General features: G+C 48.4%; 1 protein-coding gene and 1 long non-coding RNA gene across 2 annotated transcripts; one reads left to right on the forward strand and one right to left on the reverse strand.

Annotated features, from left to right (window-relative positions):
- Positions 1-9,474: 9,474 nt before the first annotated feature.
- On the reverse strand, positions 9,475-13,943 carry LOC132534996 (uncharacterized). The gene is made up of 2 exons (XR_009546767.1): positions 13,401-13,943; positions 9,475-10,315 (listed from the first exon to the last, which is right to left on the reverse strand). It is a non-coding gene; the product is annotated as an uncharacterized LOC132534996 (long non-coding RNA).
- Positions 10,628-13,975, forward strand: APOA5 (apolipoprotein A5). Its single transcript, XM_007522995.3, has 4 exons — positions 10,628-10,815; positions 11,561-11,617; positions 11,735-11,846; positions 12,289-13,975. Exons 1-4 carry the CDS (start codon positions 10,740-10,742, stop codon positions 13,217-13,219), a joined length of 1,176 nt encoding a protein of 391 aa, XP_007523057.2. The 5' UTR covers positions 10,628-10,739; the 3' UTR covers positions 13,220-13,975.
- The last annotated feature ends 1,236 nt before the right edge of the window (positions 13,976-15,211 follow it).

The following is a 15,211-nucleotide window of genomic DNA, read 5'->3' on the forward strand; positions in this document are numbered from 1 at the left end:
ACAAATAAACAACTAAAATCCTTATCTTTGTTGGCCCAACACTACTGTATTGACTCAGAATGTGCTCAGGACATTTTGTGGTATCAGAGTCCATGTCATCAGCCTTCCTAGCGGGTTGCGCCATGGACTGGCAGGTGTTTCTGACACAAACATCTAGCTGTGGGGTGTTTCTCAGACCTGATGACTCACAGTCCATAGAGTATTTGGTGAACTGGCCAGAACTGGAGCTGGCTCTACCTTTGCAGGGGACAGGCAGGAAGGGGAGCCCTGCAGGGGCACGCTTCTCTGTGGGATAGGGCAAAGCGGAAGAAGAGTGAGACTCCCCATAGTGACTTGGCAGCTGCTTTGGTGCTTGGCTCTCCTTTTGCTGGCTGACCCTGAGCTCTTGCTCTGTGCCCACATCAACTTGCAGAGGGACACTGGCTTCTCTGCAATTCAATTGTCTCTTTCTCCCAAACCAGCTGTCTTCTTGCGGGTTACAATCCTAAAACATGTTGACTTATGGGCACAGTGAGAGGAGGCTAGCAAGGCAGGAGAACTTGCCAGAATTTGAAGCTACACTACCTGGGTCACACCTCAGGCATCCTTTTAGTTTATTTTCTTCTTCTTCTTCTTCTTCTTTTTTTCCTTTTTTTGCCTCCAGTGTTATCACTGGGGTTCAGTGCCTGTCCTATGAATCCACTGTTCCTGAGGGCATCTTTTTCCCACTGTTGTTGTTGCTATTATTATTGGCTAGGGCAGACAGAAATGGAGAGGGATGGGGAAGACAGAGAGGAGGAGAGAAAGATAGACACCTGCAGACCTGCTTCACCGCTTGTGAAGCGACCCCCCTGCAGATGGGGAGCTGGAGGCTTGAACCTAGATGCTTACACCGGTCCTTACATTTCATACTCTGTGCACTTACCCCGGTGCCCTACTCCCTAGGCCCCTACTTCCTTCTTTTTCTGGAGTGCATTTCTTAGTTTTCCCCAAAAAAGACCATGAAACTTGCTTTTTTGTCTGTGACATCTTGCATGTCTGAACATGTGTCTATTTGACCTTTGTGCTCATTGATATTTTTTCCTGGTTTAGCATTTGAAGTTGAAAACCTTTCTGTCTGAACTCAGAAAGGACTCTAATTAGACAGTAGCTCCCGGCACTGCTATGGAGAAATCGAAGCTGTTCTGCACCTGAGCTTTTGTTGTCACCATTTTCTCCAGGAGTTGTTAGGGATGTCTCTTTCTCCCTCTGGCGATGGGCAGCCGTGGCCATGTGGGCGTGGGTCTCTTTCATCCACTGTGCTGGGTGCTTTCAATTTGGAAATGCATTTCCTTCACTTTAGAGAAAATGTCCAGAATGACTTCTTTGATACCTCCCCTTATTCTGTCTGTTGCTATTTGAATATTACACCTTCTCAGCTGGTTCTCTTCCCTATTTTTTCTTTCCTCTTGTCTAAGCCTTTCTTTATCCTGTAACCTTTCTCCAGAGCTTTTACTGTATTGATCTATTTCTTTGTAAAATTTTTTATTATCTTTATTGATTTGATAGAGACAGTCAGAAATTGAGAGGAAGGAGGAGACAAGAGAGGGAGAGAGACACCTACAGCACTGCTTTACTACTTGCAAAGCTTTTCCCCTGCAGGTGGGAACTGGGAGCTCAAACCCGGATCCTTGCACATTGTAATATGTGCTCTCAACCAGGTGTGCCACCACCTAGCCCCTAGTTTTGATCTATTTCTACTCTAATATTTGCTGGCTTCAATGAAAGACATATATATATGATGAAAGACTATATATATATATATATATATATATATATATATATATAGTCTATTCTGACCATTCATTTGGTCATTAAAAAGAAATCTCACAAAGTGCAAGGACTGGAATAAGGATCCTGGTTCGAGCCCCCAGCTCCCTACCTGCAGGGGAATCGCTTTGCAAGTAGTAGGGGAATCACAGGCGGTGAAGCAGGTCTGCAGGTGTCTATCTTTCTCTCTCCTTCTCTGTCTTCCCCTCCTCTCTCCATTTCTCTCTGTGCTATCCAACAATGTTGATATCAATAACAACAGCAACTACCACAGTAAGGCAACAAAAGGAAAAAAATAAATAAATATTAAATATAGATTTCATTCTTGCTTTCTAGTTAGATTATCTTTTCTTCGATCTCTCTGTATTTGCTTTCTAAGCTATACTTCTCCCTACAGGGTTTCTTTCTTTCTTTTTTTTTTTTTTCTCCACTGCTGTTTTTTAATTTTCATTATGGTCCACATTTTACATGTGAGAAACTTTGCTCAGATGTTCTATGACCCTTGGTTGTTTTATGTTTGTGAGAGGATTCCTTAGGGAGCTGGCAGGACATACTATAAAACCCCCAAGTCAATCAGACTGGTGTTGTCATAAGAGACAGACTAATGGAACAGAATGGGAAGTCCAGGAATAAGTCCAAGAACATATGGAAATTTAGTACTTGAGAAAAATGAGTTCTCAAATAATGAGGAGATAGTATTGAAGCAGCTGGTTAGTTAATTGAGCTGTGTACTCAGGCACCTCAGGAAAACACTGCACAGCTCCTCTGATGGGGGAGGGCTCTCCTTTACAGAATGAGGTCAGCTCCAACATGTAGAAGGAATGACAGAATCAGAAAATCATCTTTCTGCAATTTGTCTCCTCCGTTCTCTGCCTCCAGGGTTATTGCTGGGGTTTGGTGCCTACACTGTGAATCCACTGCTCCTGGAGGCCATCTTTTTTTCCATTGTTGTTGTGGCTGGTATTGTTGTTGTTGGATAGGACAGAGAGAAATGGAGAGAGGAGGGGAAGACAGAGAGGGAGAGAGAGAGACAGACACCTGCAGACCTGCTTCACTGCTTGCAAAGTGACCCTCCTGCAGGTGAGAAGCCGGGGGCTCGAACTGGGGTCCTTGCACCAGTTTCCTTGTGCTTCACACTAAGTGTGCTTAACCTGGTGTGCCACCACCTGGCCTCCTCTTTTTTTTTTTTTGCCTCCAGAGTTATTGCTGGGACTCGGTGCCTGCACTATAAATCCAGCGCTCCTGGAGGCTATTTTTTCCCTTTTGTTGCCCTTGTTGTTTATCATTGTTGTTGTTATTGTTGTTGTTATTGCTGTCATTGTTGAATCAGACAAAGAGAAATTGAGAGAGGAAGGGAAGTAAGAGAGGGAGAGAGAAAGACACCTGCAGACCTGCTTCACAGTTTGTGAAGCGACCCCCCCACCCCTGTAGATGGGGAGCCGGGGGCTCGAACCAGGATCCTTGAGCTGGTCCTTGCACTTTGTGCCATGTGTGCTTAACCCGCTACACCACCACCTGCCCCCCCCCCCCTTTTAACCAGAGCACTGCTCAGCTCTGACTTATGGTGGTGCAAGGGATTGTACTGGAACTTTGGATTCTCAGGCATGAGAGTCTCTTTGCATAACCATTATGCTATCTACCTCTGCCCCTCTTTCCGCAATTTTTCCAAGGAAACTATTCAGGCAAAACATCTTGACTGTATGTTAAATTCATCAGGGTGCCATGGGACCACTATCCTGTGACTTCCTGGTCACAAAGGGAAATAACATGTTTTTACAAACAAGCAATTCTGTAGTAACCATCTTGCCAAGTGGCAAAACTTAACATCCCCCAAAATGAGACCACCTGGGAGTGTATGTTCTGATATAATGTGTCCTGAGTTCCCGTTTTACCTTTCAAGTGTTTTTGACAGAAGTGCTTTAGGCAGAGCCTGGGCATAACTGATACTTTAGATCTGGAATCTCATTTAGACAAAGTTTATGACTTTACAAAGAAACATGGGAAATTTTTTTTTTTCTTTTCTTTTTTTTTATTTATTTATTTATTTTATTTTAGGAGGGGTACAACTCCACACAATTCCCACCGCCCAATCTCCATATCCCACCCCCTCCCCCGATAGCTTTCCCATTCTCTATCCCTCTGGGAGCATGGACCCAGGGTCATTGAGGGTTGCAGAAGGTAGAAGGTCTGGCTTCTGTAATTGCTTCCTCGCTGAACATGGGCATTGACTGGTCGGTCCATACTCCCAGTCTGCCTCTCTCTTTCCCTAGTAGGGTGGGTCTCTGGGGAAGCTGAGCTCCAGGACACATTGGTGGTGTCTTCAATCCAGGGAAGTCTGGCCGGCATCCTGATGACACCTGGAACCTGGTGACTAAAAAGAGAGTTAACATACAAAGCCAAACAAATTGTTGAGCAATCATGGACCTTTACAGCAATTGGTTTCATCTTTTCAAAAAATTAATGTGGAAAAATTCTGTCTCTTTAGAAGAGACTAAAGAGTACTTAACATCTAAGTGCCATGCATAAACTTGGATTTGAACTTGATGGGGAAAATAATAAAAACAAATATGAACGACAAATGAAAGATGGCTCACCCAGTAGAGCATAAACCTTATCATGAGACCCTGGGTTAGAGCCTCATCATGGATGGCCCCAGGGAAGCTCTGTGAATGGTAAAGCAGTGGTATGATGTCTTTCCTCTCTGTCTGTGTCGCTTCCTTCCCCTCCCTTTTCCTTCCCTTTCCCTTCTTGCATTCTCTTCTGTTTTTTCTCTCTCTCTACCACCAGGGTTATTGCTGAGATTCAGTGCCTGCACTATGAATCCGCCGCTCCCTGAAGCCATTTTTTCCTTTTTTGTGTTTTCTATTTTATTTGATAGAGACAGAAAAATTGAGAGGGAAATAGAGAGGGAGAGAGAAAGAAAGACACATGCAGACTTGCTTCATCTCTTGTGAAGCGTCCTCCCTGCAGGTGGGGAGCTGGGGGCTTGAACTGGGATCCCTGTGCTTTGTACTATGTGTGCTTAACCAGGTGAACCACCAACTGACCCCCACCCCCACCCAGTGTTCCTTTAGGCCTATTTTATTGGGTTAGTCACATTTCATAGAGGGGATGCTCCATTTTCTTTCCTGGAGGGTAGAGTCTAACTGGGCAACATTTGGCAGGAGGGGAAGATGCTTGTCAGGAGACACCTCAGCAGGTAGAGTGCAAGCCCGAGTCCTGACACATGGTGAATGATGAGAAGAACACCACAGATGGTAGAGCAGTGGTGTGGTGTTTCCTCCTTCTCTCTCTGTTTCTGCCTTTCCCTCTCCTTCCCTAAAATAATGAAACAAAACTGGCCTAGAGAGGCTGCTCAACAGTGGTATTGCACATACACAGGACCCTGGGCTTATTCCCTAGGGCTGCAAAAATAAATAAAATAAAATAAAATATCCCAGCCATGACATCATCTCCCCAGACAATAATTAGGATTCACCTGCATATCAGATTTCAGGCTCAGGCAAAAAACAAACAAACAAACAAATAAAAAAACCACTAGTATAGCTACAGCCCCTTTGAAATATAAGTAAAACATGCCTACTAGCTATCTACAAAATGGAGGACCCCCCAATGCTTCACCTGCACTATTCCAGCCTTTAGGTTCATAATTGTCCAACAGTTTGTTTGGCTTTGCATGTTAAGTCTCTTTTCAGCCACCAGGTTCCAGATGCTAGCAGGATGCTGACCAGACTTCCCTGGACAGACAACCCCACCAATGTGCCTTGGAGCTCCGCTTCCCCAGAGCCCTTCCCTGCTGGGAAATTGTGCAGATGCATTCACATCTGCCATGTTTTCCCCTCAGGCTACTAGTTCCCGTGAGAGTTGGGACATTCTGGGAGTGCCTATTCCGCCATGTTGTGCCCTCAGGACATTGGCTATATCCCTGCGATATTTGGAGTGCTTTGGTTACTCCTCCCCCCTCCCATTCTCACGAGAATTATCATCCTATCCTGGAGTGCTATGGTTACTTCTCCCCCTTCCCATTCTCGTGAAAGCTACTCCTATAAACGCCCTTCTTCTTCCGCACCTTGTTCTCTTGCCAGCGCTTCACTCCGGTGTTCAGAAGCAGGAAAGGTTACTGCGTTGAGGCGGCCATTTTCGCTACCTCCACGTGGCCCAACCTGCTTCTCTAGCACCCAACTCTGAGGTGCCAGCGCAAATAAAGATTTGTGTTTCCTCTTCACTCCGGACCACCTCTCTCTCTCTTCTCCACGGCCCGTGCACAACACTTCCCCACTAGGGAAAGAGAGAGACAGGCTGGGAGTATGGATCGACCTGTCAATGCCCATGTTCAGCGGGGAAGCAATTACAGAAGCCAGACCTTCCACCTTCTGCATCCCACAATGATCTTGGGTCCATACTCCCAGAGGGTTAAAGAATAGGAAAGCTATCAGGGGAGGGGTTGGTATACGGAGTTCTGGTGGTAGGAATTGTGTGAAGCTGTACCCCTCTTATCCTATGGTTTTGTCAATGTTTCCTTTTTATAAATAAAAAATTTAAAAAATAAAATAAAAATAAAGAGGGGGAAGGATGTTGAATATAGGGAGGCATCTCAACATTTGATACATAATACTTTACTTAAATCCCCTTTTCTAAGTATGACCCTGATCCCCAACAATGCCTTGTTGTTTGCCCCTCCCTCACTCCCCCCCCCCATCCTTGCCAGAGATCCTCTCTCCCATGAGCAAAAGTCCAGTTTCCTGGTGCTTAGAAGGAAGAACAGTGGAAACTGGGAGGTGATGCAGTGGGTTAAGTGCCCATGGCGCGAAGCGCCGGACGGGCATCAGGGTCCAGGTTCAAGCCCTTGGCTCCTCACCTGCAGGGGGTTCGCTTCACAGGCGGAGAAGCAGGTCTGCAAGTGTCTGTCCTTCTCTTCTCCCCTCTGTCTTCTCCTCCTCTCTCGATTTCTCTCTGTCCTATCCAACAACGACAGCAATAACAACAACAACAACCACAACAATGATGATAAACAACAAGAGCAACAAAAGGGAAAAAATAGCCTCCAGGAGCAATGGATTCGTGGCAGGCACCAAGCCCCAGCAATAACCCTGGAGGCAAAATAAAACAAAATAAAATAATAGAAAAAGAAGGAAGAGGTGGGTGGGGGGAGAGTACAGGTCCAAGAAGGATGACAGAGGACCCAGTGGGGGTTGTATTGTTATATAGAAAACTGAGAAATGTTATGCATGTACAAACGATTGTATTTACTGTTGAATATAAAACATTAATTCCCCAATAAAGAAATTTAAAAAAAAGTGAAGGAAGGACAGTAACCCAACTTAGCTGGAGAAGAGAGAGATCTGCTTCTGAAGCAGACCTTTCCTTAACTGCCACCTTTCCAGCACCCCTCACACCCATGATTTCTGAAGACCCCATCAGCTGTAGCTGATGTCAAAGCTTCCAGGAGCTCAGCCATGCAAATCTGGGACTTCTTGGCGTTTGCTGCTTCAAATTCCCCTTCTCAAGTATGTTCAGTTGCTATTGCTTGACCATGTAAAAGCTTTCTAGATGTTTGGGGGATCTTCTTCTATTCTCTTTGTAGGTTTATGCATTTTTAAAATGCACTATGTGGCATTTTATTGGCATTTCAGCAATGAGCAGAGGATAATGCAGGCAATCAATCCACCAACCTTCACTAGAAGCTTATCTGATGTACTTTAGTCTCTTTTTCCCCATATACTAGTTTGAAAGTTACCCTTTTTGTATTCTTTGAATGTGTTATCCTTGAAATTTTAATATTCCTGCTTGACTCAACAGTGGAGAGATAATCAATGTCCCTACCTTCTCTCTGAATAATGCAAAGATTTCAGAATGCTTTAACTTTGATCTCTCTTTTCCCATTCCCCATCTTCCTGTGGCCTAATATTTGCTTCTGCAGTATTTATAACAACTTCCCAAAGTGGTCTCTTCTTCAGTATGTATATTTTATGTGGTACTAGGCTTGAGTGTAGGGTCTCACATATGCAAACCATAAACTCTACCACTGAGCTACATCCTCAGTCCATCAGTATATGTATTTGTAACTCAGAGTATGTATTTGTCTGGAAGGTGGATCTGCAGGTACAGCACATGCCTTTTGTGCATGAGGTTCTGTTGCCCCTTTTTTTTTTTTATTGTTGTTGTAGTTATTAATGTCGTCGTTGTTAGATAGGACAAAGAAATGGAGAGAGGAGGGAAGACAGAGAGGGGGTTGAGAAAGATAGACACCTGCCGACCTGCTTCACCGCCTGTGAAGCAACCCCCCCCACCCCCGCAGGTGGGGAGCATAAAGTTCTGGATCAGACAATGACACCTCTTGGGAGCACCCAGGACCAAAACACAGGTGGAATTCCCAGGTCAGTGGAGAGGTACTTTGGTCTTTCTTCTTCAGTGCATGCCATTTACAATTCCCAAATAGTTAAGCATGAAATACACACGCATGCACGCACGCACACAACATATATATGCAAAATAATAACAATTACCAGTGGGGGTAGATAGCATAATGGTTATGCAAAGAAACTCTCATGCCTGAGACTCTGAAGTCCCAGTTTCAATCCTTTGCACCACCATCAGCCAGAGCTGAACAGTGCTCTGGTAAAAAAACAAACAACAACAAACAAACAAACAACAACAACAAACCAGTTACTGAATCTGACACTCAGTGGCAAGCTTAGTTTTTTTTAAAAAAAATTTTATATTTATTTTCCCTTTTTGTTGCCCTTGCTATTTTTTCATTGTTGTTGTAGTTGTTATTGTTGTTGTTAATGATGTCATCATTGTTGGATAGGACAGAGAGAAATGGAGAGAGGAGGGGAAGACAGAGAGGGGGAGAGAAAGATAGACACCTGCAGACCTGCTTCACCGCGTGTGAAGCGACTCCCCTGCAGGTGACTCCCCAAGCTTAGAGTTCTAAGTATCCATATCCAATTGCTATAAAATTTCCAATGGTAGATCCTGGGGTTCTGGCAACACTAAGCTAAGGGGACAGATATGAACCTGAGGTTTGATGGCTCACTATGTCTTATTCTGGCTACTGAAGCAACCTCTAAACAGTCTCCCTGACATCTTTCCATTGCCCTTTGGAGACTGCCCACACAATGTCCTCCAAGACCTGGTCACAGTTTGCTAACTCTCCTGCATTTTCTGTTCTGAAACAGCACTAAACACATAGGTTCCAATGCTGGCTGTATTGTGTAAATCTCATTGTGTAATGATGGACATGTCATTTAGTCTCCCCAAACCTCAGTTCCTCAGTCAATTGAGTGAATGCATGCAATCAATCAAACTTCTATATATCAGATGCTGTGCCAAACATAATGGGACAGTAGAGAAAAATTAGACAAGAGTCCCTGCACTGAAAAAACTCTTAGACATTTTAACCAATTATTACCCTGCAAGATATTCAGGGCTCCAAAATAGGGATATGCAGAGTGTTCTGTGATGAATGAAGACCTGGACTCTCTTTAGAGCAGAGAAGTTTGAGCCCACACTGCTGAAGTCCTCCTCAAGTTCACTCTTCTCTTCTTTCTAAGTAAGACAGCCCTTTTCCAACTTGGAATTCTGTCACCTCGAATAAAGACTGCATTTCCTGGCCTCTTTTTTTTGGCTAACAGTAGCCATATGTTCTGGCTAATGAGATGTCAGAAGAAGTGGTGAGAGCAATTTCTGGTGTGGGTCTTTTTATTTATTTTAAGGGCTTATTTACTTATTAACAAGGGAGAGAGAACCAGAGCATCACTCTGGCATATGTGATGCTGGAGATTGAACTCAAGACCCTTGCTTACAAGTTCTGTGCTCTACGGCTGTGCCACTTCCTGGGCCCCCGGGGGTGTCTTTAATGACAAAGAATTTGTTCTTTCCCTTTTTTCTGTCTGGGAGGTGGATTTGAGTGCTGGAGCTTGAACTTGGACCTCTTGTTGAGGATGACAGTACAGTTATCATTGAAGGAGTCCTCTTCTGTTAATGTTTGCATGAGACATGAAATTCTATCTTGTTAAGGCTATTAGTTTCTCTTTTTTAAACAAATTATTTAGTTACTTGTGTGTTTGTGAGAGAGACAGAGACCAGAGCCCTGCTCAGCTCTGGCATATAGCAGTACCAGGCATTGAACTTGGAGCCTCTGGGGTCTCAGGTACGCAAGTCCTGTGCTTTAACACTGGGCTGTTTCCCCACCTTCTTGCTTTAACCAGTTTCAGGCGAGCCTGATTGGAACCACATCTGAACCAGGAGTACATCAAGGGGTAGGATCTTTCAAACAGAAGGAATAGCATGTCAAAGGCTTACCACCTGAAGTGATGGTGAGCTCAGGGATGCCAAGGGTTCTGCACGGAGGGCGATGGGGCTGGGAATGTGCTGGGAGGGGCCATAGCAGATGATGAATGGGACAGGCAGGACCGAGGCAGAGAGGTCAATGGAGGCTGTGAGCGCCGTTCAGATGAGAGACATGCAGGGCTGTGCTGTGAGCAGCAAGCAAACGGAGAAGGGCAGACCACTCAAGAGACATCTAGGTGCAAAAAGTGGCATTTGTCACTGTGTGTTTATGTCTATTGCTTGAGAACATCACGGAGAAAGGTCTGGGCTTGTTGGTGTCCCTTCCTCAGAGTGCCTGTGGGTCGAGTTTATTCTTTCCCCCATGGGGAGGATACTTTCTGTTTCAACATTCTGGGTCCAGGGGCCTCTCCTTATCTCATTTCCATACCACCCAACCTGCCCTGCTTGTTCCAGAATAGTTTCATAAACTGGGAGGTGGGAGGGTCTTTAACCCTATAAATACTGATCTTCCCTGGCTGCTCACACAGCCTGGTGTGGTGTTGCCAAGGGCTGGACACTGTACCTGTCTGGGGCACAGTGCCGCTGGCCAGTTGAGTAAGGAGGGCCCTCAGCAGAAAAACAGCCTTGTCTCCACGGAGGGGGGCAGCCAGCATGTCATGGGAAGGTTGAAGGTCAGGAGGCTTGGGGAGGCAGTGGTGAGGCATTCAGCCCTGCTTCTAGTCAAACTTCCCAGTAAGCACATCTCTGTGGGGCAGCCGCCTGCTACTGGGGGCTCCTGTTAACCCTCTGAGTACCAGAAAAGGGCAGGAGGTGAGTGCCAGGAGGTAGCTGAGGTCAGCCTTCTTTGACCTTCCACGTGGTATTTACTCAGAGGTGTTGTTGCCAGAGGCCCAGGCCCCTGGAATATAAAGCGGAAAGTCTGCTCTCTGTGCCCAGAACGGAGCAGGTGAGCAGCCAGGGCACAGGGATGCTGGCTGGAGATAGGGGTGGGACCTCAGAACTGGGGACACCCTCTGGGTGCACTTTGGCAGAGTTGTGTCTCCTCCCTTGGGATACCCCAGCCATGCAGTGGGAGATAGGACTTAAATATGGAGGTGTTGGTGGACACTAGATTGGGAGGCACGCACCCATTTTCCCAGCCATACAGCCAGAGAGAGGGAGGCCAGTCAAGGAGTGGTGGCACAGGTGGCCGAGGGAGTTGCTCTTGGGGTCTGGGAAATGTGATTTGAGCTCTAAACTCTGTGTGAGGTGAATAGAGAGCAGGGAGCCCATTCCAGGTCTGAGGCTGACAGCTCTCCCCTCCGGTCTGCACTCATTTAGGCCAGTCCTCTTGACCCTAGTCAGCTCGGGGCTGTTTACACCTCACAGGAGGCCTAGCCAATTTGGGGCAGGTTGTCTGGGTTGGAGGAGGGGTGGGCTGGAAAATGTCCCATCTTTACTTCTTCCCTCTAACCTGGCCTCCAATGTCTTCGCTCAGAGTCCACAATGGCAAGACCGGTGGTGGTTCTGACCTGGGCCTTGGCCCTCCTTGTAGGTAGGTATCCCACCCTGACTTCAACTGGGCGGGGCATGTGGAGGCTGGGCGGAGGGGTGGTTGCCCAGTGTGTGTACATGGGTTTCATTCACTAACTGCCCCCATTCCTCTCCACAGCATTTCCAACTGCCCAGGCACGAAAAGGCTTCTGGGGCTACTTCAGCCAGACAAGTGGTGACAAAGGCAGGGTGGAGCAGGTGCAGCAGCAGAAGCTGGCTCGGGAGCCCACGTGAGTGTGGGGCCAAGGGGGGAGACAAGTGCGGGCTTGGACTCTGCATGCCACCTCGTCTTCCCTGGAATGGGATTCTTGAGCAGTTAGCTCTGCTTGCTCAGACTAAGAGCCGCCTGCCCTCAGCAGCCTCGACCTTGGTCTCACTGTAACTATTATACTTGCTGCTTGTCCACAGAGCTGTGGGGCCTGGGAGGGGCGGAGAGCACCTGGATTGTGCCCCCTGCTCCCCAAGAAAGGGTCGTGCAAACTTCCAGGTGCACTTACATGGTCTGTATTTGTGCTTTCTATGTGAGAAGTTTGAGGTGGACTCAGAGCTGGGACTAGGATGCCACCACCCCACACTTTGAGTTTCCACTGAAGATCCATGAGCAGTGTCTCTGGGGCGAGAGGTGTTGGGCAGCTAGCAGTCTGATAGCTTGGATGTCTGTTCCCTACCTAGGAGCCTGAAGGACAGTCTTGAACAAGACCTCAGCAACATGGACGCATTGCTGGAGAAGCTAGGCCCTCTGAGTGGGCAGGGCAAGGAGCCTCCCAGGATCCTGCATGATGTGGCCATGCGGCAGCAGCTGCAGGAGGAGCTGGCGGAGGTGCGCACACGCATGGAGCCCTACATGGCCGAGGTGCACCAGCGCGTGGGCTGGAACCTGGAGGGGCTGCGGCAGCAGCTGGTTCCCTACACGGTGGAGCTGATGGAGCAGGTGGCCCTGCGCGTCCAGGAACTGCAGGAGCAGCTGCGCCTGGTCGGGGAGGACACAGTGGACGAGGCGCGGGGCCTGTTGCAGGAGCTGCAGAGCCGCGTGGAGTACCACACGGGCCGCGTGAAGGAGCTCTTCCAGCCCTACGCCCAGCGCCTGGTGAGCGGTATCGGGCGCCACGTGCAGGAGCTGCACCGCAGTGTGGCCCCGCACGCAGCAGCCAGCCCCGCGCGCCTCAGTCGCTGCGTGCAGGCGCTCTCGCACAAGCTCACGCTCAAGGCAAAGGCCCTGCACGCGCGCATCGAGCAGAACCTGGAGCAGCTGCGCCAGGAGCTCAGTGCCTTTGCTCTGACCCCGGCAGCTGCAGACGCCGAGGAGGAAAGGGAGGAGCCCGACCCCCAGGCGCTGTCGGAGGAAGTGCGCCAGCGCCTCCAAGCCTTCCGCCAGGACACCTTCCTGCAGATCGCCGCGTTCACACAAGCCATCGACCAGGAGACCAAGGAGGTGCAACAACAGCTGGCGCCGCCCCCTCCGGGCCACAGCGCCTTCACCCCGGAATTCCACCCCGAGGACAGCGGCAAGGCCCGGAGAGAGCTACAGGCCCGCCTGGAGGACCTGTGGGAAGACATCCACTATAGCATTCACGACCGGGGTCGGGGGGAGCGGAAGCCCTAGGGCTGACTTGCTCAGGCCCACTGACCAGCTTCTTGTCTGGGGAGCCCCTGTAGCCACTTGTCAGTGGCCTGTTGGGTAGAGGGTGGAGGGCCCTGCGTAAGATAGGTGAGGGCACCGAAGGGACTGTTGTCCCCGGCATGTCCAACCTCCTGCGACCCCTCTGCAGCTACATTACACTCACCAGGCTTTGCAAACGCAGCTTCCCGTGCTCATTTGGGAATCCATATGAGTTGCTCCGTTCAGGGGTGGAGGGAGTGGGGCGCGGGAGAGGCGTCCTCTGTGCACGTAATTATGTGCGAGCCTGTGGCCTTGGTGCTGGGAAGCCCTGCCGTCTCTTGATGCCCAGGCTTGACTCCAACCACTGGTGGCCGCCTAGTGGCCGCTTGCTGCAGTTGGTCCACAGAGAGGAGCCCTTGGAGAGGCAGCCCCAGGACTGCTGTGATAGCTTCTGTTGGGGAAGAGAAGGAAGAAAAGATGAAAATACGACAAGGAAAGCACTAGAGGTTCGTGTACTTAGACCCCCGCTGGCTCTGATGCTGGTGGGTTAAAAAAAAAAAAAGGTGGGGGAGGGCTACTAGAGCTCTAGCCAGTATTTCCATGCTCAAACAGCTGACTGAATTTCAAAGTGTGGGGGCTTCTTAACCCCTCTGGGGAGAAAATTGTGACTGTCCCCATCTCTGGCTCCTCCCTTCTGACTCTCAGGGTGAAGTCTAGTCTTCAAATGCAAATGAAATAGATGCTTATGATGGAAGCTGATTTGCTTGGTGTGACTCTCATTTGGACCCTGTCTGGAAAGGAATGGCCTCACCAGTATCCCCCAAAGTTTACCCATCACTCACGGTCACCCCTTCACTGCTTTTTCTCATCCAGTCCACAGGGGCCCTGGCTCTGTTTTAAGGGGTGACTGTTAATGTCTGCAGGAAGAACCGGGTTTTTCACCTACATCCTTTTCACCTACATTGCTCACTATTCTGTGTAAGATAGGACAGCAAGACACTGTACAAAGCGCAGGCGGCTACTGGAGAAGCTGAAACTTCTGAGATGACCTGTCTCCTTTGTTCCTGCTGTCCCAGACACTGAGAGGCACTTCTCTGTGATGCTGGGGAATGAACCCAGGACCAAGCACATGAGTGATGCCACTACTGAGTGGCCTCTCCTGGCTAGGAGATAGTAAGAGAGATGAGAGACACCACAACACCACTTCACCACCTGTGAAGCTCCCCCAGTACCTTGGGTGGTGCTTCTGTGGGGTGTCAGACTCAAACCTAGAATGTTGTGCATGGTAAGACTTCCTGCATGGACTTTATTGGGTGAGCTATCTTCCTGGCCCTGTTGACCTCTTTTTGACTGATTCTTTTCTTGAGACTCAAACACACACACCCAACACAAACACATCTCATAGATTTCTTATGAACTTTGAAGTTGGAGGTGGGTGAGTTGGGGGGAGGTAGAAGAAAGGGTAAATACATCCCCTTTAGGGTGTCCTGTCCAGCACCTTTTCCTTCAGGCTTATCATATGCCTTTGAGGGTTCTCAGCATCTTCCCACTCCCTCAGCACAGACCACATGAATTTGGACTCCTGCCTTCACTAGACCTTTTCCATGACCTACCCCCCCCCCACACACACACACAGATACAGTCACACATTTAGCAACAAAACTGGGAAAGAGGTGGGTGGCCAGGGAGAAGAGGCTGTTGGAAAGTAAAGTTTACTATAAATAAGCTTCCTAGGAAGCTGGTGTGAGTCAGCTGGGTATTGGGATGTTGTGGGCTTGGGGGAGGGGGAGTGATAATGAGGGCTGTGCATTTAAGGCTAGGATTTGAGTAGGTGCTTATGAGGACAGAAATTGGGTGTAGCAGGGACAGAAAGGGCAAGGATGATGGAGGGATTGAGAGGAAAGATCCAGAGAGGCAGCTGTGTCTGGCTCTTAGTGAATAGAAGCACTTCCTCAGGATACTGAGCAAAAACCCAGTCCCATGATCTTGGGGGGT

Source organism: Erinaceus europaeus, chromosome 20 (assembly GCF_950295315.1).
Source record: "Erinaceus europaeus chromosome 20, mEriEur2.1, whole genome shotgun sequence".
NCBI classification, from domain to species: domain Eukaryota; kingdom Metazoa; phylum Chordata; class Mammalia; order Eulipotyphla; family Erinaceidae; genus Erinaceus; species Erinaceus europaeus.